At 39.6% G+C, this 27416-nt stretch overlaps 1 protein-coding gene and 1 long non-coding RNA gene across 2 annotated transcripts in view; one reads left to right on the forward strand and one right to left on the reverse strand.

The window, feature by feature from the left end:
• Positions 1–27416, forward strand: part of FoxP (forkhead box transcription factor P) — a 272069-nt gene that overhangs the window by 134235 nt on the left and 110418 nt on the right. The window contains 1 exon segment of the mRNA XM_085479832.1: positions 4024–4131. Within this exon segment, the coding sequence (XP_085335958.1) occupies positions 4024–4131 (108 nt within the window).
• LOC114932531 (uncharacterized) lies at positions 2644–14115 on the reverse strand. Its single transcript, XR_003819914.2, has 4 exons — positions 13385–14115; positions 9589–10009; positions 9064–9228; positions 2644–8820 (listed from the first exon to the last, which is right to left on the reverse strand). It is a non-coding gene; the product is annotated as an uncharacterized LOC114932531 (long non-coding RNA).

A 27416-nucleotide genomic window follows, 5' to 3' on the forward strand; every position in this document is an offset into this window, starting at 1 on the left:
GATAAATTAGTCTTATTACCTGGATTTGGCATAAATTTACTGATATTGGCTTGGTTGTTGTATATTAATTACTAAATTACAGTTTGAAATGTCTCCATGATTTCATCATTTATGTCAATTTATACGATGAATCTGTGCATCACATCCGTATATCGTTTTGTGGAAAAATCCATTTATACTTACAGTCGTTCGGTAATTCCGTAAATAATCAAATCGAATAAATTCGAATCTCTCAATTACTAGAAACCGTGTCGATCTCGAGGGATGACCGACCGGATTGCATATTCATCATTTCGAGTGCGCCATTTCGGACGAGACATTTCGTCGTTCGACCTGCAATGATCCTGCTGGAGACGCGCTATACGTGCGCGCGAAAAATTAGCATGTAGAAAAGGCAGTAGTGAAAATAATAATCGACGAGATTATTCGACCTCCTCGTGAGACACTCGGAACGAAATGAAATGTTTTATCGTCGTGCCGTGTGTCTGAGGGTGTTCGCGGGAAAGGGTGGAAACGGCCAGGTCGTTCATCCTTTCGTTCTTTCTCTCATTCTCGCAGGGAAGGGAGTGGGAGGGAGGTGATAGGGGGGAATGATCGTAATCATATTTTCAGGGGAACGGATTTATGCAACGTACTGCGTCGTCTCTGTACATAAAACGCATTTAAAATTCTCGAAGCACGACCGGGAGGTGCCCACGATCGTTTCCCGTCTCTCTGTCGATAGCGTCGCTGGTAGGCGCCGCGGGGGTTGTAATTGGCAATATCTATCGAATTTTACAATAAATCTCACCATGCCTCGAAGGAGAGGAGGGTGGGCCGTCGTGGCAATAAAACACCGGGTAGGTATCGCGAGGGGCTGCCGCGCCGTGCACTTAACGACTTATCTTATCTTCGAATTAGGTCGCGGTTAGAGCTCCGCTTAATACACACGCGGCTGCGATCGTAACCACGTGATTTATACGCCGAGTGTTATTAGCTCGTGGCGTGAAAAAAAATTTTCTGTCATATTCCGGATTAAATCATTTTTCCATCGTAATACAATTATTACTTTTCGTATTATTCGCATCCCTGAAAAACATGCGCGCGATTATCGAGTACGTTCACTTACATTTTATGTATTTTATATACCTATGCCGTAGATATTCGTCTCTTTATATTGTTGTTGTACATGACAGTTTTTTCGTATTATTTAATGTCGGTGTGACATTTAAGAAAAAGTAATGCGCGTTATCAGACATGTACATAAATCAATTTTGGAACTATATGCATGTATGGTTGACTAATCTTCAGAGGATAGACATAAATATATTTATTTTAATTTGCGCTTATAAATATTTTAATTTGGGCAATTAACTAATTCGCTTGAATAATTATTTGTTCACGCGAAATGATATCTCTGCATCAATTTTCTAAAAATATATATAATAAATACATTAATTTCTTGCTCTTATACGTTATTGATTTTCCAAAACATGTATTATTCAATTATTTAAAAATTTTTACCTTTCATAAATAAAGAATGCATTATTGGAGCGATGCAAGTGTTGTTCTGCAAAGAAAATGAATCTATATTTTCTGTATTGGCATCGTCCAATTTTACGCGTTAATGATTATACATAAATATAAAAGACATTAACTGCAACTGATCTGGAGACGGTAACAGAGAAGTTAATTAAAATCGCCGTCAATTTTCTGCCTTGCGGCACGTCGTCGTTCGCGCACGTGACGCGATTTGACAATGAACGTGTATCGGGAGAGAAAGACGTCGGATCTTCGGTTTGTCGCGCAGCGGTAAAAGATCCGTTTGTTTATTTCCACGTGACACATAATACTTAATATACAACATTCTCTATGATTCCGTGCACGGGACGACGACGACGACGACGACGACGACGACGACGACGACGACGACAACCAGGCATATGACGACAAGCGCGAGAAAACGGTACGGTGGTGTACATTCGCGTGTTTTGTTTGCGCGTTGTCTTTTGTTTTTGTCGCGTGTATGTCCAGCTGCACACGTTGAGAACTCGGCACCGGCTCATGCAAATGCAACGCGCGTATAATGTGCTTCAATAGCCACGCCGCGTATTTATATATGCTTCACCCGGTTCGGCATTTTCTACCGCGACTGTTTATTTCTGCCTCATATACGGAGAATACACGAGGCTCTTTCTTTCTTTTTAGAGAGAAAGAGAACGGGAAGGGAAAAAAAGGAGGACTGAAGGAATACAAGAGGAGTGAAAGACAGCCGCCTGGCGAGCAAGTTTTCATCGACCGCGCGCGACGATCGTTACACATTACCTTGCCACCCTACGCGCGTCACGCGTAGAAATAAACGGAGTTACATTTTGTAATTACACCCCTCGGATCGATGCCGACTTCGCGTAGTACGTAATCGATCCCTGCGACTCGCTTGAAAATTTACGATTTCCAGAGTCCCCGTAACTTTGCGCATTATTTAACGCGCTTGAAGATTCGTCCCTACGTTTATAAAGATTTTGTGGAGAAACTATTTTTTCCTGGGGGGTTTTTTTTTTTTACGATAAACTCGACATTCGAGAATGATATTATCTTTCTCTCGTAAGTATTATTATACGGAATATTGATTTGAAAATTGAAATATTTGAAAATGCACAAAAAGATGATTGTATTTTCCTTTATTCGTATTCGTATTTCAATTTATTGCGGCGACATTAAGCGTATTTCTGAGATTTGCGTAACACTTGAACAAACATTTAGCTAATTATATCATGCATGCCAAAATAATTTAGGATCTCGGTCATATTCCACCCTCGGTTGATTCCTGTAAATCATTATGGTTGCATCATTATGATTCTGGCAAACTTTCGGACTTTAGATATAATTGATTCTCATAGTTCAAATGGTGAACTATTACGTCAAATAATTGATTAGAGCGATAGTTTTCAAGTGTAGAAGATGGCACGTTGCTCTGAACGAGTTTTTATTATTGACAAATGTATAAACGATACATCTAAAATTAATTATACAAGTAACCGTAATTACATTTACTCGAGTTTATCTCGATAATATTAATAATTTGTTCATCGGCTAAAAAAAATTGAGAACAACTGCACCAAAAAAAGCGTGCCTCATATATGTTTTAATAAATCTAGCAACATATGATGTCTCGTTTTTTTACGGCGAAAAACGCGATTTAAAATAACGGCAATGTAAATAAAACTTTACATCATAAAATACGGAACATAAAATATCGCCAGTTTCAATAGCACATAAAATACTCCATTGTGTGACGTTTAGTAAAATATCATATTTAAATTACATTCGCTCGTGTATTCTTTCCGTTATTATGGATCTTTGAGGTCTTTTTTAAATCGACGGTGTGCGTTCTTTATTTCGCGTGCGCGAAATGCCGGTGTCACCTCATGAGGGAAATGAATATTAATATAAAGACGGTCGAGATTTCCGCGGCGAGGCAACGAATATAATATAATAGCCGTTTCGCGCAAAAGATGCGTCCGCGACCGAGAGGGCGAAGCACCCGAAGACGAAGTGTTCTCATTATACCCGGTGATTTATGTGCGTGCCACCTTGCCGTCGCGGAAGAGATTCTAGGTTAAAAATAAAGTTAAAAGAAAAATAAGGCTTACGGGGTGCAAAGTCGAGAAAGAGTGGAGGGGGAGACGCCGCGGAATATATTACAAAAATAAGCTCGCCGGCGAGAACGCGGCATGCGGAAAAGCGTCGAAAAAACTTTGAAACTTCGGGGAGCCTCGAAGATCGATGCCCCTCGACCTGGCCTGCCGTGTAATTTTTCTTGTTTATCGAGACTGTGAGAATAAAAATACGCGGTCACTCGCAATCGTACAAGTAAATTTCTCCACTTCTCTCATCGAAACTCTCATATTAACGATCTTTACAATTTTATTGTTGACGGAAATATATTTTCAAGAAACTTTTTTAGCAAAATATATATTTTTATATACACATTAAAAATGTGTCGTTGTAATCTTGCTAATTGTAATATTGATTTTGTTTCAGGGACACATTGGTGAAAATCCGTTTGACAACGGTTCGTGGGGAAAGGAGCATTTTCAGCCATCGACAGTTCCCTGGCAGCTGAATCCACGCGGCCACGGTCGTCCTAGTGTAAGTGTTTTTGCTTATTACGTAGATTATATTAAATCTTATGACAGTTGTAGAAAATAATCTTCAACGGACAAGTAAAAATGAATTTTAAAATGCAGATATATTTTCTCGAAGACAGAGAAATTATACGCAAAGAGATTTACGAACTTTTCATAAATATAATAATTTCGTAGAGAATAATCTCAGATTGATTTCTCTCAATCAAACGGTCACACATTTCAATCGTAATACGATTTCGAGATTATTGGCTATATAATTCTCGCGAGGGTAGGTGCGTGAAATTTATAATTCCGGCGGGTAAGAATACTCTCGCGTGGGATGGGGGTAGGAACGAGAAAAGAAATCCGGCGGCTCATTGTGTCGGCAGGTAGCAAAAATGCTGGCGGGGTCCCTGTTTTCTCGAGCGTTTTCTCCCAAGAGTCGTCGGCTACTATATATCGTGAATTCTCCTCTCTCTCCTCGAAAGCCTCCACCCTTCGACCATCGTGGCCGACTACCCTCTTGCGCTTACGCTCACTCTCCCGCACCACTCGTCCTGTCACCCGGTATTTATAATACGCTTTGTTTTCCCTCGACTATTTGTCTTGGGTTCTCGACTCCTTCGCTAACGTTATTATCTCGCGTTTTATTTTTATTTAATTCCACCGTGTCGAGTTCCGCATTCCCTCCGCGATTCGCTCTCGTTACTTATCCGTAGGAGGAGAGTCCTTAATGAGACCGAATGTCAAATGCTTAGATCATTTTTTATATTTTCTTATGAATCATCCGACGCTCCAATTTGCTCGACGGATCGTTCTCTCGTCTTGCGAAATTCTAAATTCGCGTGCTGACATTTGATTATTATTATTATGTTATTGGAAATTATTTACGAGTACGTGACAATGTGTGATGATGATGTTTCTTGCGTGTAAAAAGTTTCATATTCACGTATCATTATGCGCATGACTCACATGCTGCACGACTCGTATAATCTCTGTTCGAATTCGAACTGCGTGACGATGTGCCAACGACTCGCGTTATAATTTGTGCAAGTCGCAAACAATTTCAATGTTCACTGGTTTTTTTTCCCTCCGTCAATCGCATGTCAATCTCTAATCTTTACGATATGTGGATTGCACGGCATTTTTACACGTGTTCGATACCAATGATATTTCACAATGCAGGCGCGTGATCGTGCTGTTGTTACATAAGAAAAAAAAACTCATACATTTTTATAATATTTATTTAACGAGAAGGATTAATGCATTAAGTTGGCTTACTGAACTTGCATTTGGAAAATCATATACCTTCAAATTATATTGCTTTGCTCTTTTCGATCATAGATTTTTCGACCGATCAAAATTCTAATGTATCATACATAAAATATAAATATATATATATATATATATAAACTTGATACATAATAGATGTATGCAAAATTCTGATGCGCTTCAGCTATAATTTTCAATAAACAGTAGTTCTATTTTTGTAACGAGTGACATAGTTTGTTTAAGTAAAGAAAATTAAACATGTATAGATCGTCGGGCGCACGTGCACAATCGGCATTCGTCTTCCTGATACCATCATATCGAGCGCGATCGTTTACAAAAGTAACAAAAGCAATCGAAACCACTGACGTCAGCGTTTCCGCGAGCGTACGCGACCGATGATCTCATGCGTGCATACGTGTATGCTTATCCAACGTGGCGCAGCTCCTTTTACGCATGCCGTTATGTGTGTGTGTGGTCGTATGCACAAATTGCACTATCGTATATGTCTACGCGACAACGACGGTGCGGCAAGTTCGCTTGTTGCAATCACGTATCCATTTGTCAGCATCTCAGGAAGTAATGCGTAGCGAAACATGTATCACTTCTGTGCCGGTTTTCTCGCGCCGATCTTATCCCGTTTAAAATCAAACTCTTGCGCGCGACTTTCAACGCCGCGAGGCATGAATCGTTCCGCTTTCGACTCGAGAGTACATAATAATTTTGACGAATTAACACGAATGCCGGAATGTTGTTTTTGTAAAATCTAAAAATTCGATAAAAAAAAATGATATACGTATAATAGCAAACGATTGAAATGACTAAATTATATAGATATAGAAAAACAGTGAATTTTCTTTAATAATTCGGTGATATCGCGTTATATAGCGTATTTCGCGTTTCGCGAATTTACATAATCGGCGAGAAATGTTTGCTCGCGAAATTTTAAGTTTACGGTACCGAGTGAGTATTTCGAGCGTTCCAATTTAGTCGAAATTTAAGTTGGAAGAGCGCCCTCATAATCTCAGCCACGCCTGTGTAGTAATATGAATCGCGGCAAAAATCAGAACGGGTGGTGGCTCTTAGACCGTCCCCACCGCAGCCCCTGGGTTTTAAGATATGCAGAGCACAACGCACGCTTTCCTAGCGAGACTATTTTAATACGAATGAGGGTGGGAGGATCAGAGCGAGAGAGCGCGCGATGGTATGGCGGCAGAAGATCTACTTCTTGATTACAGAACTTTTTACCTAATTACATAACATTGTTACCATTTACAAAGTCGCGTCGAGCCTGCGTCGGCTGACTACTAATTAGAATCCCCGATTAGCACCCGCGGCGACATCGTATTCCATTTCGATAAGTCTCGCGACATTTCACCAGCTCTCATAATGAAAGGGTTGCGAAAGACTATGTAATAGTGGGATTTTTAATGTTGCTCATAAAATAGACGTTGGAGACCTTTTTATAGAATTTTAAAGAAATGTTAAGCAAGAGTTGTACATACGATTGATTAAAAAATAATATTATATATGTATTTATAATTTTTATTGATAAAACATATTATATATGCTATTTTTCACCAGCTCTCATAATGAAAGAGTTGCGAAAGACTATGTAATTTTTAATGTTGCTCATAAAATGGAAATGTTGCAAGAGTTGTACATATACGATTGATTTAAAAAAAATATTATATATTTATAATTTTTATTGATAAAACAGATTATATATGCTATTTTTCAATTGGATATCTTGTGTGAGACATTTTCTTTTACGTATTGCAACAGACACGTTTATTTTTACAAGACGCAGTCGAGGTCACAAATCGCATATATACGAGACATGTCACTTACGAGCTGTCTTGCGGGACGATAAAAATTTGAATCCTATCTTTCGCAAATAATTAGATATACCGATTTGTGCCAGACACTGGTACGCCGGAATTCGGGGCGAATATCAAAGGTTCAGAAAGAGTCGAATTTATCTTCGGGACTTAAGGTTCTTATCGGAAAGATGTAAGGGTCGCAGAGATAGTCATGCGCGAGGGACGAGTTTCCGACGATGCAGACATTAAGACGTCTGGTCCTCGACCTCCGGTTTTCCACCTCTCTCTCTCTCTCTCTCTCTCCACCGCCAACCCCCGACAAACGCGTTTCCACTCTTCTCCCTCCCTCCATCTTTAGACGATGAGGGAGGTTTACCCCGTCTTCATTGTCCTCTAATTCTCATCTGATCCTCACATTACGTAATTTTCTCTTTATTATTTTATAATTCTCTCTCAAGCCCCGGGCCCGCGCGCACATCCGACTTTAGGTCCGCACGAACTCATTCTCCGCAACGCATACTAATGCACCTTGCATTTATTAATTATTCCGCGGTAGTTACTCCGGCTTCTCGTCTCGCCGTCGCAATGATAGATTAAACCGCCTAGATTCGAAAGCTCGCGATGCGAATCCTGCTCGTCACTGGTAATACGTGCTCGGAAATTTTTTCTTTCACTAATCGATAGAAACCGGAGTATTTCACCCTTCTGCTTTGCGCGACAAAAAGCTCACGAATAGTAACAATATAGATTACGCGTTCGACATCTAATTGTTAATTGAATTCATTAAATATATATTATTTATATTTTTTTTCTATCAACATTTTTAATTTCGAAACTTTTTCGTCGCATATAAAATTAATATTAACGAATATATTTCATTCTGAAAATTCTTTTAATCGCGCTTTCGAAACGAAGGAAACTTGCTTCTTCAAATTATTTGAAATTGCCGTCTAAATATATTGCTTGCAGCCTCCGCGTCTTAAAACTTTACTAGAAATTATCTCTCTTTCTCTCTCTCTCTCTCTCTTGGAGTTTACTTTTAAAGAGAGCGTCTATAAAGGGTTGATTATTAGATATTGTAGGATGAAAATTATTCACGGCGTTTAAATTTACATGCCGTCTGAATAGAAATCAAGCGGCGATCGAGCGTCTCTTTTAACGAGCTCCTAAAATCCAGTTCGCCGTCTCGCCGTACGCGAATATTTGAAGATACAAGCAACTATTCCACGGGGAACACTCCCCCAAGATCTTTAACTCCGCGGTCCTGAAGGACTCGGCGTGCCACTTGGTATGCAAGGAGAACAGCCATTCATCTCCCGATCTCCAGCGTTAGTCTCGACCTCCGGATATAAATTAGCTTTTGTTTAGCATTCAATGCGAGACGCCTTTTCTGCCGCGTCGGACCGACCTATCGCCGCACAACCCCCATGATTAGGCATCCTGACCAGCCCGTCCTGCTGCTGGCAATCCGCTGCAATTAATGTAGCCACCTGCCTCTCTCCGTTGGACCAATTAAACGCTTGCGATTGCCGTGAAAAGAAATTGCTCCGATGTTAAAGGAGAATTTAAATCTCGAAGGGCGATCAGGAGCGACGCGAAAAGTTCGCTCGAGCTACTTTCTGCGATAGAATAGATAAGGGGGATTAAAAATGATGGCGTTAGACTCTAGATTAAGTTAGTTTCTATAGTCTTGATTGAGATAATTATACAAGAAGCTACACAGCGAAGATAAATAAAAAATTCGGAAACTTTGGAAGAACAGATAAGAAAAGTAATTTTATCAGTCAACAAATAATCTTTAATAAATATGTGTGTATGCTTCGATTGTACTTGTTTAACGTTAAACATTGAAGTATACTTACGAATTATGTAACAAAAGTAAAATTATCAAATTATCCGATATTTCCCGAAAGCCGGTGTTCGGAATATTCCCTTTAGGGCTGCTCCTTAATATTCCATGGTACACTCCAGCAAAGAGGGTCGCCCAATAATCATACATCCCCTTCAAGGAGTCGGTATCTTGCCACCTTTTCATAATGGGCATAATTATTAATATTAAAAGCAATGTTCTTTCAACTTGCAAAAGCTTTGTGGTATAATTTTAAAATTATTATTAAATGTTTGTATTAATTTATTTGCTCTGTGGCTAGCTATGTTAAATTTAATGTAAAACATATTATAACGATAGTACAAATTACAAAAAATATTCGTTATTTTACAAATTTTTATTAAATCCCGAGAATAATCGCGCACATTTGTCTATGTTGCGAATTTTGGATAAGAGGACTATCGTCGTGACGTGAAAGTATCCTGAAAACTCGCGCTACTTCCAAGTCTTAATTTGATCAAGAAAGAGACTTTCTTCGTGCTTCCTCGAATATACTCACAGGAGAGAAAGCCTGTTGATTCCGAGGACGGTAACCATCCGACGGATGGGAAACATCGTCTAGCCGGCGTTGAACTTTCTCGATATACAAGGCAACATAGCAACACAACACGGTAAAGCACAACAAGTGGGGGGGATGCTGGGGGTGGAAAGCCCGATAGATATACAGCCACCCGTAGCAGAGAGGCGCGCGTCGCCTGCGCCACGTGCTTTTCACCCCTCCTCGGTGTTTCTCCACCTCTCCCCTTTCTCCGTCTGTCTTCCTCTCTTTCGCTCGCTCTAAACAACCCCTCTACCTACTGATCGGCCGACCGTATACACCCCTGTCATTCCCCGCCCGTGGGAAACGCAGCCTCTCTCGCGATACACCACGTGGTCGCTGCAACAGTTTCCATGCCGCATGTTGCACGTGCAATGAGATGCTGCGAAAATAAAATCTCGTCATCAAATCGTTACGTTTATTGTATATGTGCGATTAATTCATTTTTACATATGTTTAAGCGCATCTTCAAAATATTTTTATTCTCAATCTCCCGTAGTTTCATTAGTATATTACTGTTCGTTATAGGCTGATTCCAAAAAAAAATAATTAGATACGACACATTTTCCTACATGAATTGCACTAACCTATGAGTAATATTTCAATCAATAATGCAGAAATACATGTTGAATCAAAGTAGTCAAGAATCGCTCTAAGAATAGATTAATTATAAATCTTTTAAATATCGTGATTTTTTTACACAATGATATAAAATGTGTTTTAAATATATATATATATATATATATGTAAAATTGGAGTAATGTCTCAATGAACTATCGATTATTATATTTCAGTTATCATTTACCTACATTACATTAATAGTTCTCTATCACATATTATAATCTTATACGAATAATTTATAAATAACATACTAATTTTTTAGATATACTTTTGAAAAATATATTTTCGGCACATCCTCTCCGTCATCTCGTAACAAATATATCAGCGTATTATCGACCCGGGGTCGGAAAAACACGCGCATCGGAAGTACGTGAATAATGCGTCCCAGAAGAGCTTTCAGACGCAGCGAAACGTTATATAGTCCTTGTAGGGGTTTGGTTTTGCGGAAGCGCGCGCCCAACCTCCCTCCGGGCTAACCCAAGGCAGGCAAGCGGTCGGTCGGAGCCAAGTTAGGTCTAACAACGTAACCGAGACGTGCAACCTTGTAAATAGATGTCTGGAGCGTGCCAGAGCTCTCGCTGCCTAGTTCGCTACACACGCGAGCAAGAAGGGGTACAACGTCGCGGAAGTTCGCGCAGGGTAAGGCGAGCAAGCCCATACCCGTTGTTGTACCACGTCGTATATACATTCTGCTTCTTACGTGCCGCATACGCATGCACGCCAGTAATTAGTGTCTTAATGAACCCGCGCCGCGGGTAAGGAGCTGCGCAAATAATTGCCAGCATGAGCTCTCGCCGCTCTCGAACACGCTCCGCTCGGCGCCGCTCGGTCTTGGAGATATACGAGGGGCAGGGGAAGGGAGTTTTCCTTTCCTTTAAGTACGATTGCGTGCGCGCGAAATCGCGCCGAGCATTAATTTAATATGGCTTCGGTCGCGCGCGCGCGTGCGAATGCGCCGCTGCGCGATTCGTCGCGAGTGTCGTTGTGGCATTATGACGTTTTAATGCGACAAAATTGCACGTTGGAAGTTCGACGCGTATGCGATTGTATGTGTGTAATAACACGACGCTTTTTTTGCCGCTGCTGCTGCTACGATTGCATGCAATGCGGATTCTGCAGCGAATTATAGATGCGATAGGTTTATTATTGTTTCGTAGGCGAGCTCACATCTTTCTCCGTAACTGAAGAATTTGCATATTTCGTAAGGAAAACGAATTATATTGCATTCAAACTTTTGCAATGCGCGGAACAATTTCTTCCATTAAATTTAGAATTGATTTTTTAAGTTTGATTAAGTACTAAATATCTGTACTATTGAAAAATTGTAAGGAAAGGTTGTTCTATTGTAATTTTTAAAGAATGCTATAATTCTTTGAATATTTAATCGAAACGCTGGATTATATATTAATCTACAATTCTTTATAGCTCTTGTTATTATTTTATTAAACAAAAAAGTTGAGTGACCAAAGTCTTAGATTTCTGATTTTTCTGATATGTGATGTAATAGGTTTTTTTCTCGGATTAGTATATAATTAATTAATTACGAGTTGTAATTGAAACTTTGTTTCATTAAATGACATTGATAACTGTAATAACGGCACTTTTAGATCGCGATTAAAAATTAATTCAGTTTTAATTGGTGGTGTAAATAGCTCCTTAATGTTTCTTTCCGTTGTTTGTGCGATCTTGATTTGATAGACAGAAGGCTTTCGCGCAGAAAAGTTGATATTTTTAACGATACTTGGACTTTTCCGGCGAGAAAGAAGTACAATGAGAAAATATTTACTGTTTTATCGTGCATTAAACGCGGCCTTACGTAGATCCGACCGCTAATGCAGCGCCCTTATTCGACTTGGAACGAGTTTTTGCTTTACGACGGGCGATTTGAATTTTATTTATCCACTACGATATTTGAATTACGATGCGCTATAAAACACGATCGTCTCACCGCGCGTGTGCGTTTCTTCGAGGACATCGATTATATCTATGTGTACGAATATTATTCGATTAATTTTAATGTCGTTTTTGTTACACTATTTTTTTTTAATTTGTATACTTTATGCAAATATCACGATTTTCTTAGGATTATTGTAGACAATTATATATTTATTACTCGTTACGTAAGAAAACTTTTGCATCTTATAGCGCGATTTGCAAGGAAATATGCAGTTTATAATATTTAGAATAATGTATCGTAATGTGGATAATGTCATAATAAATTATTTATAGAAACCGTGAGTGCATTAACTATCAATGTCACGTTTATCTTCATTATTATACAGATATACATAATGCACTATAAAAAATGAAGGTGTTAGCATGTGACACGTGACATTTTCACGCCGGACAGGTACCATTTCATTTTCATATGGCACGTCGCAACTTTTGCTCGACAGTGCTCGTTACAACTGTCAAATCTCAAGAATAAGGGACGTTGCAAGCAAAAGTATGTTTTTATTGTTAGTCCTCGTATCGCTGTCGTATGTCTTCTCTTATTCAATATTCATTCATCAGTAGCGTTATGTTTATTTTTAAAAATTTCAAGCTTTATTCTTTCTTTTCCTCAGGTTGAATTTTCCTCGTACTTAATTCAACCACATTGGTGTAATATAAGACTCGAGATTGATGATCAGAGAAAATCTGAATGTAGATAATCACAAATTGATATAACTCATGAACCTGTTCTCAGAACCCGGATTTTTCTTTCGTCTTTGTCTTATTATTCTCACAATACAATATAATTGGTATAATTTTATTCCATTCATTCCTCTTTACCTCAGATTTACTTCAGATTTGTTGAAATGAAATACGAAATCTCTTTTTATTTTATAAATAAAATTGTAAATTTTAATTAACTGCAGCTTGAAAACTTAATCGAATTAATAAACAGTTAACATATTCGCTATTTTATAAAGAATGAAATGAAAAAATATGCAGATTATTTTCAATATTTGATGTCGTTGGCTCTGAGAAAGGTTCGAAGAATGATAAATGCAATTGCCAAAAGATTTTCTTTTCTTACGCATACATTTAATATTTTTCTATTTTTCGAAACACACGCATGAGAATTGGAAATAATAAATAATCGTCATTATTAGACGCCAAATATTTGGAAAGTAGATAAATGAATGCTCACCTTTTAAAATGACGAATGACGATTATGTGGAAGTTTTATCCATCTCACGATGTGTATAACATTTCAAGCACAGCAGTGTCTCGTTCTACTTCTTGGATCATCTGTTCGCGATTTCCAGTTTTTTTTCTTTTTTTGATGTCGTATATAAAACAGAAGATATCCGTCTAATTAATCGAGGCGAACGGAAGCGCATATTAAATAGTAAACGCATACGAGAAGGCAGCCGGTTCTTCGTGAAGTAATGTCGGCTACTTCCGCAGCCGCGACAGGCTCTGATCAATACCCACGTCTTTCGTTCCTCGCTACGAGACGTGCACGTAGGAACATCCCGACGGTAGCCTCGGAAGGAAGTGAAAAAAGGAGAGAAAGGAGAGGCGGCGCGACGGAGAAGGGAAGAAAAGCCGAAGGATTCCGCGAGTCTGCGGTAATCGCACTTTGCCGAAGACTCTTGCTCCGTCTTTTTCCGCCTTCTTCCTTCCTCCCCGTCTTCTTCCTCCCATGAAAACCTATGCCAGATGCAGGAAGGGAGACGAAGGGGAATCACGTGGCCGGGACCGACACCGGCGGATATCGAGTGGGCGGACGAGACTAGAGGAGAAGAGAAAGAGAGAGAGAGAGAGGGGAGAGAAAGTGTGTATGTATACGTGTAGTGTGTTGGGTGTGTGTACGTGGTAAGTGACAAAGAGGGAGAGAGAGAATGCAGTGCGCGCGCACTTTGATGTGTGCGCTCTCCCGGCGAGACTAGACACGGTGCCCACGCGTATACTAGACGTTGAGAAAGAGCTCGGCGAGCATGCGTGCGATGGACGCGTATGTGCATACCGTGCACACACATGTGCAACATGCTGGCGTAGCGATTTAACCAGGATATACCTACCTAGAAGGAGACGCGCTTCCACTAGGTGGTAGTAATGGATAGTAGTAGTCGTGATGGTGGTGGTGATGGTGGTGGTGGTGGTGGTGGCTCGTCCTCTCTGCTGCCGACGATAGTATGACGGCAACGGTGGTCAGGAGGAATACGGGAGGGAGCTGTCGGTAGAGAGAATAGAGATCCTTGATCTCCTCCTAGGTATTCGATGGTAGGGAAGGAGGATGGAAGAGCGAGGAACGCTTTCGAATGAGAAAGTCGGAGAAGCGCAGCACACGGCGATACGAGTATAGGAGAAGGAGGAAGTTGAGAGGGACACGAGATAGAGAGGAAAAGAGAGAGATAGAGATAGAGAGAGAGAGAGAGAAAGGGTGTGTAGGCGGATTGGAGAGAGGAATTCCACAGAGAGGCGTGTCTTCCCCGGCGCACCAGGTGCAAAGGTGCGCGAACGCGACGTCGCCACGCCTTTTCCAACGGTACCAACAGTGGTCCATGACCGCACGACGCCGACTACGACGACGACGACGACGACGAAGACGACGAGGATGTCGGTGTATTAGCGTCTGTCCTGCTCGAACGTCTCACTATGTCTGGAACAACTCGCGTCTCCTCTTTCCTCTCCGCCAATTCCACTCCTCCTCCGCGTCTGTCTTACTCTCCATGCAACCCTCTACCTAGCGGGGGTACGTACTATGTTAACGGACGGGTCGCGTCCGACCTACCATCGCCACCATCCCCACGTTCAGAATCCAGCTTCTGGTGTCAACGTCCCGGAGTTTCCACAGGCTTCTCTCTCCTGAATATGCACCTTCTACGCGCGCTATAGGGCGCGGACGGGGATGGACCGGGTGGGACGCAACGGGATTCTTTCTATCTTTCCCGATGCTCGCGACTGGAATGCGGGATGACAGTATTCGCCATCACGTAGCGCGCCCGCCTCGGTGCACGGTAAACAGAAATGAGAGAGGTCGCAGACGTGATCGTGATTTTCTCTTCTGGAAAGGGAAGTGCAACCCGCCGGGTGGTGGTCCATTTGATGGGTGGTAGTCGATAAATTGTTTTTCGGAGAAAGGATTCGCAGCCTCGATAGAGGAGTGTCTCTGCTTCTCTTATGGGCTTTTGTATTACTCGCACTGTTATTTTCAACGTTTCCTTCGTGGATTCGATCAAATTTTATTTTATAATTCGTATATAAGAAGTAGCAACGTGTAACTTGCGCGATGGAAGGCAATGCAATCCGAGAATGGGATAGAGATATACATTTCCGAGTATCAGCTAATTTATGCACGCATAATTATGCACGAATAATTATGCACGAATAATTATGCACGCATAATTATAAAAGTGTCACAAATGAAATACAATCTTATAAATGCTTCAATTTTTTATAAGTTTACATTAATTTTATATTAATCAAATGATACGACAGAGAATTTAGTACTGTTATTACAGCTAGTGTTCTGTAAAATATCAAATTCATTTATTTCAATTTAGTTTATTTTGTCATGAGAAATGAGACACACAGGATTTATCATAAATTTTCAAAAAAAAAAAAAAAAAAAAAAAAAAACCGCATTTGTTAAATATAATTTAGCTGGCTTTGTTACAAAAAGTTATTTTATGACATGTACAAAAATATTCAAATATTATCCAAAATCTATAGAGATATGTATTAATATATGCATTACGCATAAATTTCATCCATCTATATATATATATGTATATAGTTTCTAAAATTCTGACAAAATTAAATAAACGACCAAATTTGCATTGAACTTATTAAAGTAGGGATAAAATGATAACCTGTACAAGTATTATGAATATTGAATAGTGTGCGTCTATGTGTATGAACATATGTTAATTAATCCATGCAATACGATAATAGGATGAAAATATAGAATTGAATAATTGAATCTTTTAAGAGCATTTGGCTCAAATATTAGATAAAAGGTGCTCAGACAAGATATTTCATTATAATTCGTATTAATAGGCATGCATGAAGAATGTAATGTATGTATGTTTGAAACTCGTATTTGGAACTGCATAAGATTTGAATAGCTTCAGCAGATTCTATTTAAGAAAATATGAGAACTATTACTTATATCTACTTACGAGGCCATATCTCTCTCTCTCTCTCTCTCTCTAAAATCTTTTCTGAATACATATACTTTTTTATTGTCATTGTTAATTAATCTAACCTCGAGATATTTTATTTGCTCTCTTTAAAGAAAAATTTTTTCAGCTAATTGATTAAAGGAAAAAGTGTACAAATAAAAAATTATATATCTTTACACGTTATATAGATTGTATTACTTGATGAAATTATTATCGTAATACAGTCTTATTTATAAAAAATGTTTGAATTTAATACTTTTGGGGCAATATTATTTTCACATATTTAATATATAAAATATTTTATAAGCATTGATTTTAAATACATAATGTGTATCAAAATTATATCAATTACCGTTATGAAGAGAGATATATAGCTGGTTATCATAGCTTAGTTTCACTGTCTAAAATTTTAACGTTGTCCCAATCAAAAAAGCGTTATGACAACAATAATTTCTCGCATACTAACGATAAAATCTATGGGATCGGCCAAACATCTCGATAGAGCGATCAATCCGTAAGAAATATACTGACGTTTTCTAATTTGACTTAACACGACTAATTCGGCGATAAAATTGCGACTTACAATCACTAATGTGGGTCGAAACGTTTGTACTGTATTATCTTATATAGAATAAATACTTGACAAATAATAAGATGCAATTTAATTCGACCAAAAACTGGCTATTTATTTATTGAAAATAAGTACACACTACGTTTCGACCCACATTGTGGTCCTTTTCAGCAATTACATTAATTAAAAATAGAAACATGAAAGTTGTCTTGTCATATCGACAATCTGTTAGCTACTGATAGTAGATAATTGCTGAACAAGAAAGTGCATCTTATTATTTGTTCAAATTTTATCACTGGCGATCAACAATTAATTGTGAAAATAAATCCTTAGTTTATATCACCCAATAATGCTCGATTAGTTGGCCTTTTTATATACTAAATTTAATTTTAATCAATAGACGAGCGAATACACGTTTTTAACAATTTTCTTAGTTTGAAACCGACGCGACGCGACGGCAAGTTTGACATTTCGGTTCTGTGCGATGCAACGTATGCGACATGTCGCATTTCCGTAATCATCCGTCCTTCGCCGCGGTTTATTGCGTTCCCTTCCCTTCCTCGAGCATCCCGCTCGCCGAAGCATCATCGCATCGGATCGGCGATTCTTCGGCGACTCCTCTCCGTGTTCTCTCTTCGCCGGCATCCCCAGGCGAACGCCACCCTCTTTCATCCTGCTGCTACCTTACCTTCCGCCCGCCTCCTTTCTCTCTCGCGATTCCATTTCTGCGTTGTTGAACTATAACTCTCTCTAGGAAGGCAGTGGCAGCTATTACGTCGGCTCCTAAGCTATTACGGCATCTGGGAGCCTCGTTGGTGCTGCTCCGCAGAAACGGGAACCAAAGAGGTGGGGAAGGCCGGAGAGGTGAAAGAGAAACGACAGAGAAAGAGAGAGAGAGAGAGAGAGAGGCGGGAGAGGGTTAGGTGAAGTGATGTATTGAGATCCCATTGTATCCACGGAATCCCCTAAGATTGCCAAACGACGCCCTCTCCTTCGACCACCCTCCCAACCGCTACCTTCCACCCGCTTGCATAATACGTCACTGTAGAAGGCGAATCTCCGACCTACCTCGACGCCAAGAAATGGAAGGAGGCGGATATTTCTCCTCGGCATTCTTTTTTTTTTTTTCCTACGTTTTCCTCCTGCCGCTCTTCGTTCTCCAACGCTCCTCTTAGATTTCTTCGCGGATGCGTGCAGTATTTATGGTGGAAGAAGAGAATATGGTTGATATAGAGTTTAGGAAAACTTTTTTTTCCTCGAGTTTTTCCTTGCAACCACGCGAGGTGACAATAATTAATATTAAATTCGAGATATTAATTTTTTCGTTCGTAAAATCTATTTAGACGATTTCTCGGAATAAATGAAGTACAAGTGCATTAGCTTCTGTTCGTTTTCTATCGGGCTCGACAATTTTTCTTTTCTCCTTATATCTTCTTTCTTTCTCATATGATTAAAACTTTGCGGAATATTCATGTAGAAAGGAAAAACAATATTACTACTGTCAAAATCATCGGGCGAAGCGTCTCTCTTTCTTGCTCCGTTTTTTCTGTCTTTCTCTCGTTGCGAACCCCGGTTAGTCTCCCAGTCTATTCGATGCCTTTAATAATACGGCGCTACTGCGGCCGCAGCCGCGTGCAGTATTGAGAATGGCATAATATCGGGTCTTTCGCCCTCTGATATTGCCAAGGTTCGCGGCGGTGGATGAAAGGAAGGTGGGGGAGGAAGGGTTGGGGACGGAACCGAGAGATGAGACGTGAAGCGCGAGGCCGACAGATGCCGAGCGGGAGAAATTCAAATTTTTGCACGGATACCTGGCGGTTCAACAGCGGCGCCGTTCAATAACAACCTTTATTATTTTAACGACCTACGTCCACGGGTCTCCGTCACCTTTGTTCGGCTACCTCTCGTACGTAGCGAGACTGAGGAGAGTCGCCTTCGGTAGCGCGGGATCGCGTGTCTTCCCGATCGATGTGCTGACAGTCACCGGTTTCCCGCGGGATAATTACATATCCATGTTTTCTCGATCGAATCTCGGGTGAATTTTTTTTTGAGCTACGAGCGAGCTCTGCCGATATCCCGTTATTTTATCGAATGCGCAAGATAAAATTAAGCGCCGACGGCGATGTTAATGAAGAGGACTGTTCTTTTTTATAGCAAATCGTTTCGATCACTTTATTTGGATCATTTTCAATTCAAAAATTTATGAAGATCTCTACATGCTCGGAGCTGCAGAGGGATTCTTTTATATCAGCCATTAATCTTTTTTATTATATTCTTTTTATTAGAATATTGAAGAAATTCGATCATTTTATATTAATCTCAGAGTATCAAGATCCGTTCGGCAAAATTTTCATCTTATTTATTGTATTTCTATATTCTTTTGAACACGGATATTTATTGTTAATTCGGAAAAGCTATAAGATATGATACGGATGTAGAGTATTTCAACGGTGATCATTATGTAACAGTCAAATGCATATGGCAAGTATCCACGGTATTTCTGATGCGCGCAAATCAATAAAACTCGTTTCCTCCGCGTAGGAGCAGAGACAGAAACTAACATTTCCAGACCATATGGTACTGCAATTTAGTTAAAAATAAAACGCTTCTTATAGCATTCGCCATATCTCTAAACTTTATCTTTTTCTCAGGGAAACTACGCACTCTGATCTTTCTATATAATATCATTATTACTCTCGTATATACATATATTTCCATTATTAATCTAGTAATTATTCAACATTCTTCTGCGACATTTTATATAATTGATAATTACACGATATCGATATAATGTCAATTGTTTCTTGCATAATGATTTATGTATTCTTTTTTTATTGTCATTAAACCACATTAAATATTGTATTTCAAGATTTAATTTAACTTTAAGATCGGCGCGATTGAATTTCAAAGTATCGTGATTATATAAAAGAGTTTATCGTTCTAAAGCATAAATTATACGGATATGTGAAAACAACAGTAACCGAATGCTGTCACAATTGCATATGTGGTTATCATTATTACATCAGAATTGCATGAGGATTCTTGTATCAAGTATGCGAGAATATAAACGCGGCTTTTAATTGGCGAACGGCCAATCTGCTACTCGATGTACAAACGAATACAAATATCGACATCGCGGATGACCGGCAAATGCAATTTACATCATCGTGACCACGACACGACACACGACGGGTGAGATCGATATTTGGTAAATATTTGTGACGAGTCGAAACAACGTTGATGGAGAGGCCCGAATGCGGAATATGCGCGTGCTTTTCATTGAAAGCGACCAAAATATCGTATGAAATCGATTTGATCGACATTGTCAAAAAGTTTTAATTGACTCTGGTATGAATAGTTACGTATACGACGATCTCGGATTCCGTGGAAAATCAATAAATAATTCGGATTGATTCAGATGAATATATCCTCGCAATCGAATATTTAATAAATTTGTGTTTACGCGACTGCAAGTCTAGCAAAAAACGCTCTAGAATTTATGATAAAAACATAATATTAAATTAATTAATTTTTTTTTGTAAAAACAGCATTTGAGTAAAGCGCATTACTTTTTGGAACAGATATTTAATTAAATATGTACAGTACAAACTTTATCACTATCATTGCGGTAGAGTGAACGAAAAGTTTCGTCGTATTTTCAACGAAACCGGAAACAAAATAAAACTTGCGAGACAAAATTTTCCAACAGGAATTTCGGTAAGTATATATTCCAGGACATCGACACCGAATGTTCCCTATATCAGACGACTTTTGTAGGAAATGGCTTGAAAATATTCTAAATGTTTTATAGAGTTTCACAATACTTGCGTAAGAATTCGTGCTTTAAAATAATTATGATATATTTTTATCAATGGCGTGTGAATGAATTTTAGCCCATCTAATAATAAAAATACATTGTAATACATATAAATTCTATTAAATTATAGCTAAAATGTTAAAAAGATTATTCTTCTCGTAAAAATATAAGTAACTTTCCTGTAAAGTGCTCACTTGCGTTATCAATTTTATATGAATGTGCGATAAAAATATACGCGTGGATATATCGACGTCATCAAAACGTCATGAGAAATGTATTGAACGATGTTGATTACAAAAGCTAGTTACGCCGATATCTATAAAAAATATGGCTATGTACGTCACTGATGCTCTATAGTCGTCTCGATATAGACAGACATTTTGCTGACATTCATAATTTGCGATAACAATTTTGATTGATTTATAGGATAATAATAGATTAGAAAATTTATTAAAGTGTATTTTCTTTTAAGAAATTATACGATAAAATCAAGAAATGATATACAATGATAATTAAAAGAATAAATACAAGAATAGATAAATTTCCCTGAAACGGGAATTTTTTCACGCGATCTTTAATATTTTAAAGTTATCATTGTATTCAGTCGATAGCACCTGAATAATCGAACATAGAAACCGTTAGCATCGTGAACGGAAGTGATATATATTAAAATAGATACTTTCACATGACGGATTAGGGTTGTCATAAAGATATTAAAGCGTTACGATAGAGTTGCTATGTATATAGCGATATCTCACATCGAACAAACACATGGCCAATGAGAATTTATTTTCCCGCCAGATCGTGATACTGCTGGACTAAGGTTTAGCGAGATACGTGAATAAACAATTCTAACATATGTTCTGTGTCACTTGTCATGCGGATTTCGCGGGTAACCAACTACACACATCGGCTGATTACAAAACTTGGCAGTTACGCGATTACATTTCCGCGAAATCACGGAGTTATTATTTTGTTGCCACTTTCATGTTAATTCTCTTTCATATTTATTTATTCATTCGTGAAATATTGTAATTTGGAATATTATACATGGAATAGTATATTTCATCACTCTCTAGAGTAAAGTGTACATGTGAAATGGGAATGATCCATATAGAATTACATTAACTCGAATATTTTATTTTATAATAAAATATAATTAATTTGTGCCAGCAAAATAAATGAGTAACAAAATTTACGGTAAGGAAACTTTGGTGGAAAATAAACTCGTTGCGTCGAAAGTGCAAATTTATCTAATTTGTATCTATAGATAAATTACTTGTTTAATTTATTAATTTATTAAGAGATATAAAAATTATCGTGGAAAATAATCGATAACCTTCAAAGATATTGTAAAATTAACAATTGAAAATTGACACTCGATTCGATCGGTTTTGCCTATTGAAAAATCAGCAAAATCCAAATCCCTTTGTTGGTACGAAAATTCTTACGAGCATATAACCAATCCAATCTCTGTTCTTTCATATAACTGCAAATCAAGCGACGAAATCGTGCCGAGAAATATCACGGATCGGTAGAAAGAGACGCCTAGAGTTCTCTCGGGGCTGCAGGATATGAAGCTGGGCGGACGCGGAAAGCGCAACTCCTCGGAAAGTTCGCGCTCACGAAAGCGGCACGATAAAGCCGTCAATTTTCGTCCTCAATACCGTTTGTCTCCGGGAAAGAAAGAAGAGTAAGCATGGCGCGAGGGAGAGAGAAAGGGCTAAGAGGGAAAGCCCGTCGGAAGGCGGGCGACATTTATTACGACTTTAACTGGACTTTGTGTTTATTCAGCGACTGTTGCTCTCTCGCTTACCGTCTCTCTCCCGTTCGGCTCTTCGAAGTTCCACAACACCGGAGAGGAGTTCGTGTACTCTCCGCAACCTCTTCCCGGAACGGAATTCCCGGCACGTAGGGTGACCGTCCGCCGTCGCTTCGACCCCTGTCACGTGAACCACCCTTCGCGAGAAAATCTTTCACTTTATACGCCATGGACAGCGATCTCGCCTTCGATCCGTCTCATTTTCCAGCTACTCGTGTCCTTTTTTTTTTTTTTTTTCGGAATATCATTTTGCGGCCGTCCACTTGCGTCACTCTTCGCTCTCGTCAGTGATGTAACTTTTTTCGATACGTTCCTTTTTCCGATTCGTCTCGAGCAGCGAGTATCTCTGGAAAGAAATTTACGCGATTATTATATTATTTTGCAATTAAGACTATTTCACTCTACTGTGATATCTTTTTTGAAGTTTAGTTTATTTTTGTAACCATATAATTTGCGAGATAATCATATCTATTGAAATGTAACTTTAATTTTGAAGCTTTTACACCCTTACTTATGTGCACTTTTGTATTGTCAAGTTTCTAAACTTGGACAAATAATTCTGTCGATCAGAGTCTTGCTGAGTCTTGCATGTTACACACGCAGCAGACTCATTCTGTTCCGTTTTCGCGAAAGGAGAGGAAGATTCGCAACGCGGAACACATCGAGCGGAAGAAACGGGCGCAACTTGGAAAACTCGTCCCGCGACGTCGGAGAAGCGCGCGGGAAGCAAAGTAAAGACAATCGCGCGTACAATTGGCACATGAAATTTAAAGGAGGGGTAGCTCGCCGTGCGGGTGGAAAGGCCGGTGGCTCACTCAATATACCCGCGGTGTTCGAGCCCTTATTCTTTTCTCCGTCCTTCCGCCTCGCTGGAAATTTACATTTCCTCCCTGCTCTGCTGGAACTGTCTGTTTATCCCGCTTTCTTTTAAAGAGTCGCTGGTGGCTATATGGCTCCCTCTCCTATACACAGTCACAACCCCCCGTAAATCCCTCTTTCGCGCCACCAACCCCCTTCGAAGAGCTATCCCTCGAAGAGCCCGCAGCACCTCATCTCGCGCTACACAGAGACAATCCTCCATTTACGGCGCAGATTACGCTTCGTTGGCCGATAATCGAAAATATGCCATCGAATAACACCCCGGAATTATTTGTAGCCTCCTTCGACCGTCTCTTTCGCGATGCGAAGACAATCGGCCTCGGAAAAGAGGGTTGAGAGATCACGAAGGGTCGAACTAGCGCGTAGACGGGGCTGGGTTTTGAAAATATTTTCAGTCATGCGACGATTTAAATGAGAAGAAACTTTTGTCCCGCTGATTACGGGATTATTACTCGATGGAAGCAGCAAATTATTATTTAAATCCTGAAAATGTTATTATTATTGCAGAAATAAAGCTTTTGCGCAGGCATTAATAATTTTTATATTTTAATTAAAATTTGCGCTAGAGAAATTATGGAGCTAGTTGCATTTTATCTATGATAATTACGCGTTTATTAAAAATAAATGTCGCACCATTTGCAATATTACGCGGGATGACAGATTGTTGATCCTGAAAAACGAATCTGAATTTATTAATAGCTTTTAATAACGTAAAGTAATAACAGTTTTTTTTTTTCGCAATATAAAATTGGATATAAACCCTTGGTATTACCATATTATACGAGCGCGGAAGCGGAAATTTATTTAAGCTAAACTTTATATTCTCCTCGCCTCATTGTACACATTATCATTTAATTCTCCTTTACGTTGCGTCGCGGCGCACATTCGACATTTGAGCGCAAAGGGCTAGAGAATTCATTTAATTCAAACTGCAGGGGTAATATATTTCCCTTATAAATATTACCGTCCCATTACGAAAAGCCGCTCGTGTTTCTCGAGCGCGCGATGCTTCGTTGCGCTACTCGGTGGTTTATTAAAACATCCAATTTCGTATATTACTCGCTGCCTCTTATCTCTCGCGACGGAAGCGCGCTTCTCGCGCGTCAAGGGGCGGCAGATTTTCTCTCTCTCTCTCTCTCTTCCTCCCCGTATCCGATTGCGCCATTTCGAAAACGTCGCTCAATAAACGAGAGAGGGATCAGTATCCGCGGCGGGACGTAATCCACGGATCAGATGCCGAAATCAGCGAGTAATTGACGAAATTTCTCCCACTTTCTTTTCCCCTTTCCTCGTTTCCAGCCTGAAGCTACTCTGAAACCTCGGGGTGAACCGTTAGAATTGGAAGAAGACGCCGGGCGTGAGATCGCGAAAAACAGAGATAAGAAACGTAGGAGAAAGCGGGGGATGTCGTCGTTAAGAGACCACAATCTCTTTTTCTCGAATCGCAGAGTCGGTTTCGGCCCGCGCACGACTCTCTCAAAAGAAGCGAACCTTTAATAAAGAGCTTAAGCGAGCTAAATAGAAACATTTTTCCGTCGGCTTGGCTCCGCTCGCTTCCCGGCTCTTGGCTCCGTTGCAATGAAATGAGTCCCGGCTGCTCGTGCATAAGTAATCCGCAGATGAAGGCCTCCATCTAGAGTCTCCGTTTTCCCTCCGCTTCCTTTCCAGAAAGTTACTACGCCGACGTGTATCGCCTCCGCGGCTCTTGAAAAATCCTCGTCGGGTCCGGTCGGACACGCATCGTTGAATTCGGCGACATTGTTTCAAAACGACCATTGTGTCTTTCTATAACGTGATTTAATATAAGATAATCTCAGATTTCGACCGTGATGTCGCACTGGTAGTAATAGTCATGAGAGTTGGAATTACATATTGAAAAGGAATGAAAATTAATCGTCAGTGGGATTTAAATGATCGTGTTCTTGACGCTATTTAAATTTTATTTTATTTTTACCTATTTGTTTATTTATTCGAATTTGTTATGAGGTTTTAACTCGATTTTTTAACGCGTAGTGACTAAGATTCTTGCTTAACATCTATTTATTTCTTGCTTACTTCTGTCAGTTCTACATTGTTCATTGAAACAATGGTGAATATTGTCGGTGGTATGCAGTAAATTTGATTTATTGTATTAATTTATTATGCATTTACGTTTGGTATATGTAACATATTTTTGTATGTGAATTTGTAATTATTTGTTGCGATGAAATGTGTATTAAAATTATAATTATTTTTATTTAACTTTTCATAGATTCACTTGAAAAGGGCTGCAATGACAGCCGAAACGTTGTATTTTAATTAATTATTTATAATAAATGATTGCCAGTTTTGGTCGACTTTTACCATCGAGGAAAGATTTTTATTAATCGTCAGTGTTCAACACTGTAGTGTCAAACTTTCGAGAGAACTACAGCTTATGATTTTGTTCAAAATATACGTTGAAAAACTTGAAATAACAGCGAACGATGAGCAACACTCCTATATACGTCGTAAATGCAATTTCCCGAAGAAATCCGAAACAATCGATGTATCTCTCCGAGCTTTGTCATAAAAAAAAAAAGGGTCGAGGGGAAGGGCGCGGAAGGCCGTTAATCACGCCAGCAAATTCTTCGCACCACATTTTTCATTGACGTTCCACAGAACGGAGAGCCCGCGTGTCGGCGAACGCGGAGACCAAGGAGGCAAAAGTGGCAACGACAACCGTTGCTCGAGGCCGCCTGTCGAGGGAAGGATTCAGTAATTATTCGCTGTAGGCTTGAAAAATTGCTACCTAATCCTGGAATCGATACTCCTACCCGTAACACGTGCGAGCGTAAGGAATAGTCGCACCCTTCTTCCCTTTTTTTTCGATGAGCGAGGGTGAGGGATTGTCTCCTTGGACGAAGATATCGCGATGAAGAGATATATATGTAACAAAAATACACAGACTTTATTTTCGTTATTTATTATCGAATAAACGCATGAGAGAGTTGTTAATTGATCGAGATATTTCATAATAAAAATATCGTATTATATTATGTAACACGTTTCATTCAAAAAATGCCATTGCATCATTTCAGAGATACGGCGCAGGCACTTTGAAAATATGCCGACGTTATGAATAATAGTCGGTAGGAGAACGAGATGGAGGCGGGAAGAGAGAACTTTTAGGGTGTCGATGTATCCAATCATTTCCTTATTACGATATCGATATATTATTTTTATAATACGACGTGGGGTTGTGTCTCTGGCCCTGTAGGTACAGCGATACTCGCCTTTCGTCTCCCTTCGCGGATAAGGTGGAGTAGGTTCTTTAGATTTGCGGGCGTACTTATCGATTTTAGGGTGAGCGTCTTTTTTCCTTTACTCCGATGTAACCGAGAAAAGTTTTCATTCCGCGCTGATAGATTGCTTGAGCGTCACAATTTTATTTATTTAACAACGAATCAACCTAAAAAATCACTCCAAAATAATTAGCAAAGTTAATTTTATTTTATTTTTTTTTTCAAATTTATCTCGTTAAAAGTGTCAAACGCTGTCGAAAAATCTCGATTGTTAAGGAATCCTCTTCCCTGAAATTCTTCCTCACCGTACACGCATATTCAGCCGACCTGTCGCGATCGTACATTTTCTCGACGTGCGCACGTACATGCGACACGCATACATACATACCACGAGACTGGATTAAATAGAGAACGCAGGATCTACCCCGGTAATCGGCTCGTCTCGCGAGCTTGCAGACGATGTATAATTTATAAAACGGCATTAAATTGTCTATGTCGCAACGGGCGACAGCGGCGGTGCCGGCTTCTGGCTCGCGACGCTCGCTTCTTCGAGAGATATATACGAGTCGCGGTCGGATGGAGGGTGAATTCGGGGGAGGGGGTGGGGGAGAAGAAGGACATATTAGCTCGACTTAAGGCGTGGCGTAATGATCTCCAGGCGAAACCGTCTTATTCGGGAGTAGGCGCCAAAGGGGGT

The sequence above is a fragment of the Nylanderia fulva genome, unplaced genomic scaffold (genome assembly GCF_048542155.1).
Source record: "Nylanderia fulva isolate GAGA-0341 unplaced genomic scaffold, ASM4854215v1 Scaffold13, whole genome shotgun sequence".
In the NCBI taxonomy this organism is placed as follows: domain Eukaryota; kingdom Metazoa; phylum Arthropoda; class Insecta; order Hymenoptera; family Formicidae; genus Nylanderia; species Nylanderia fulva.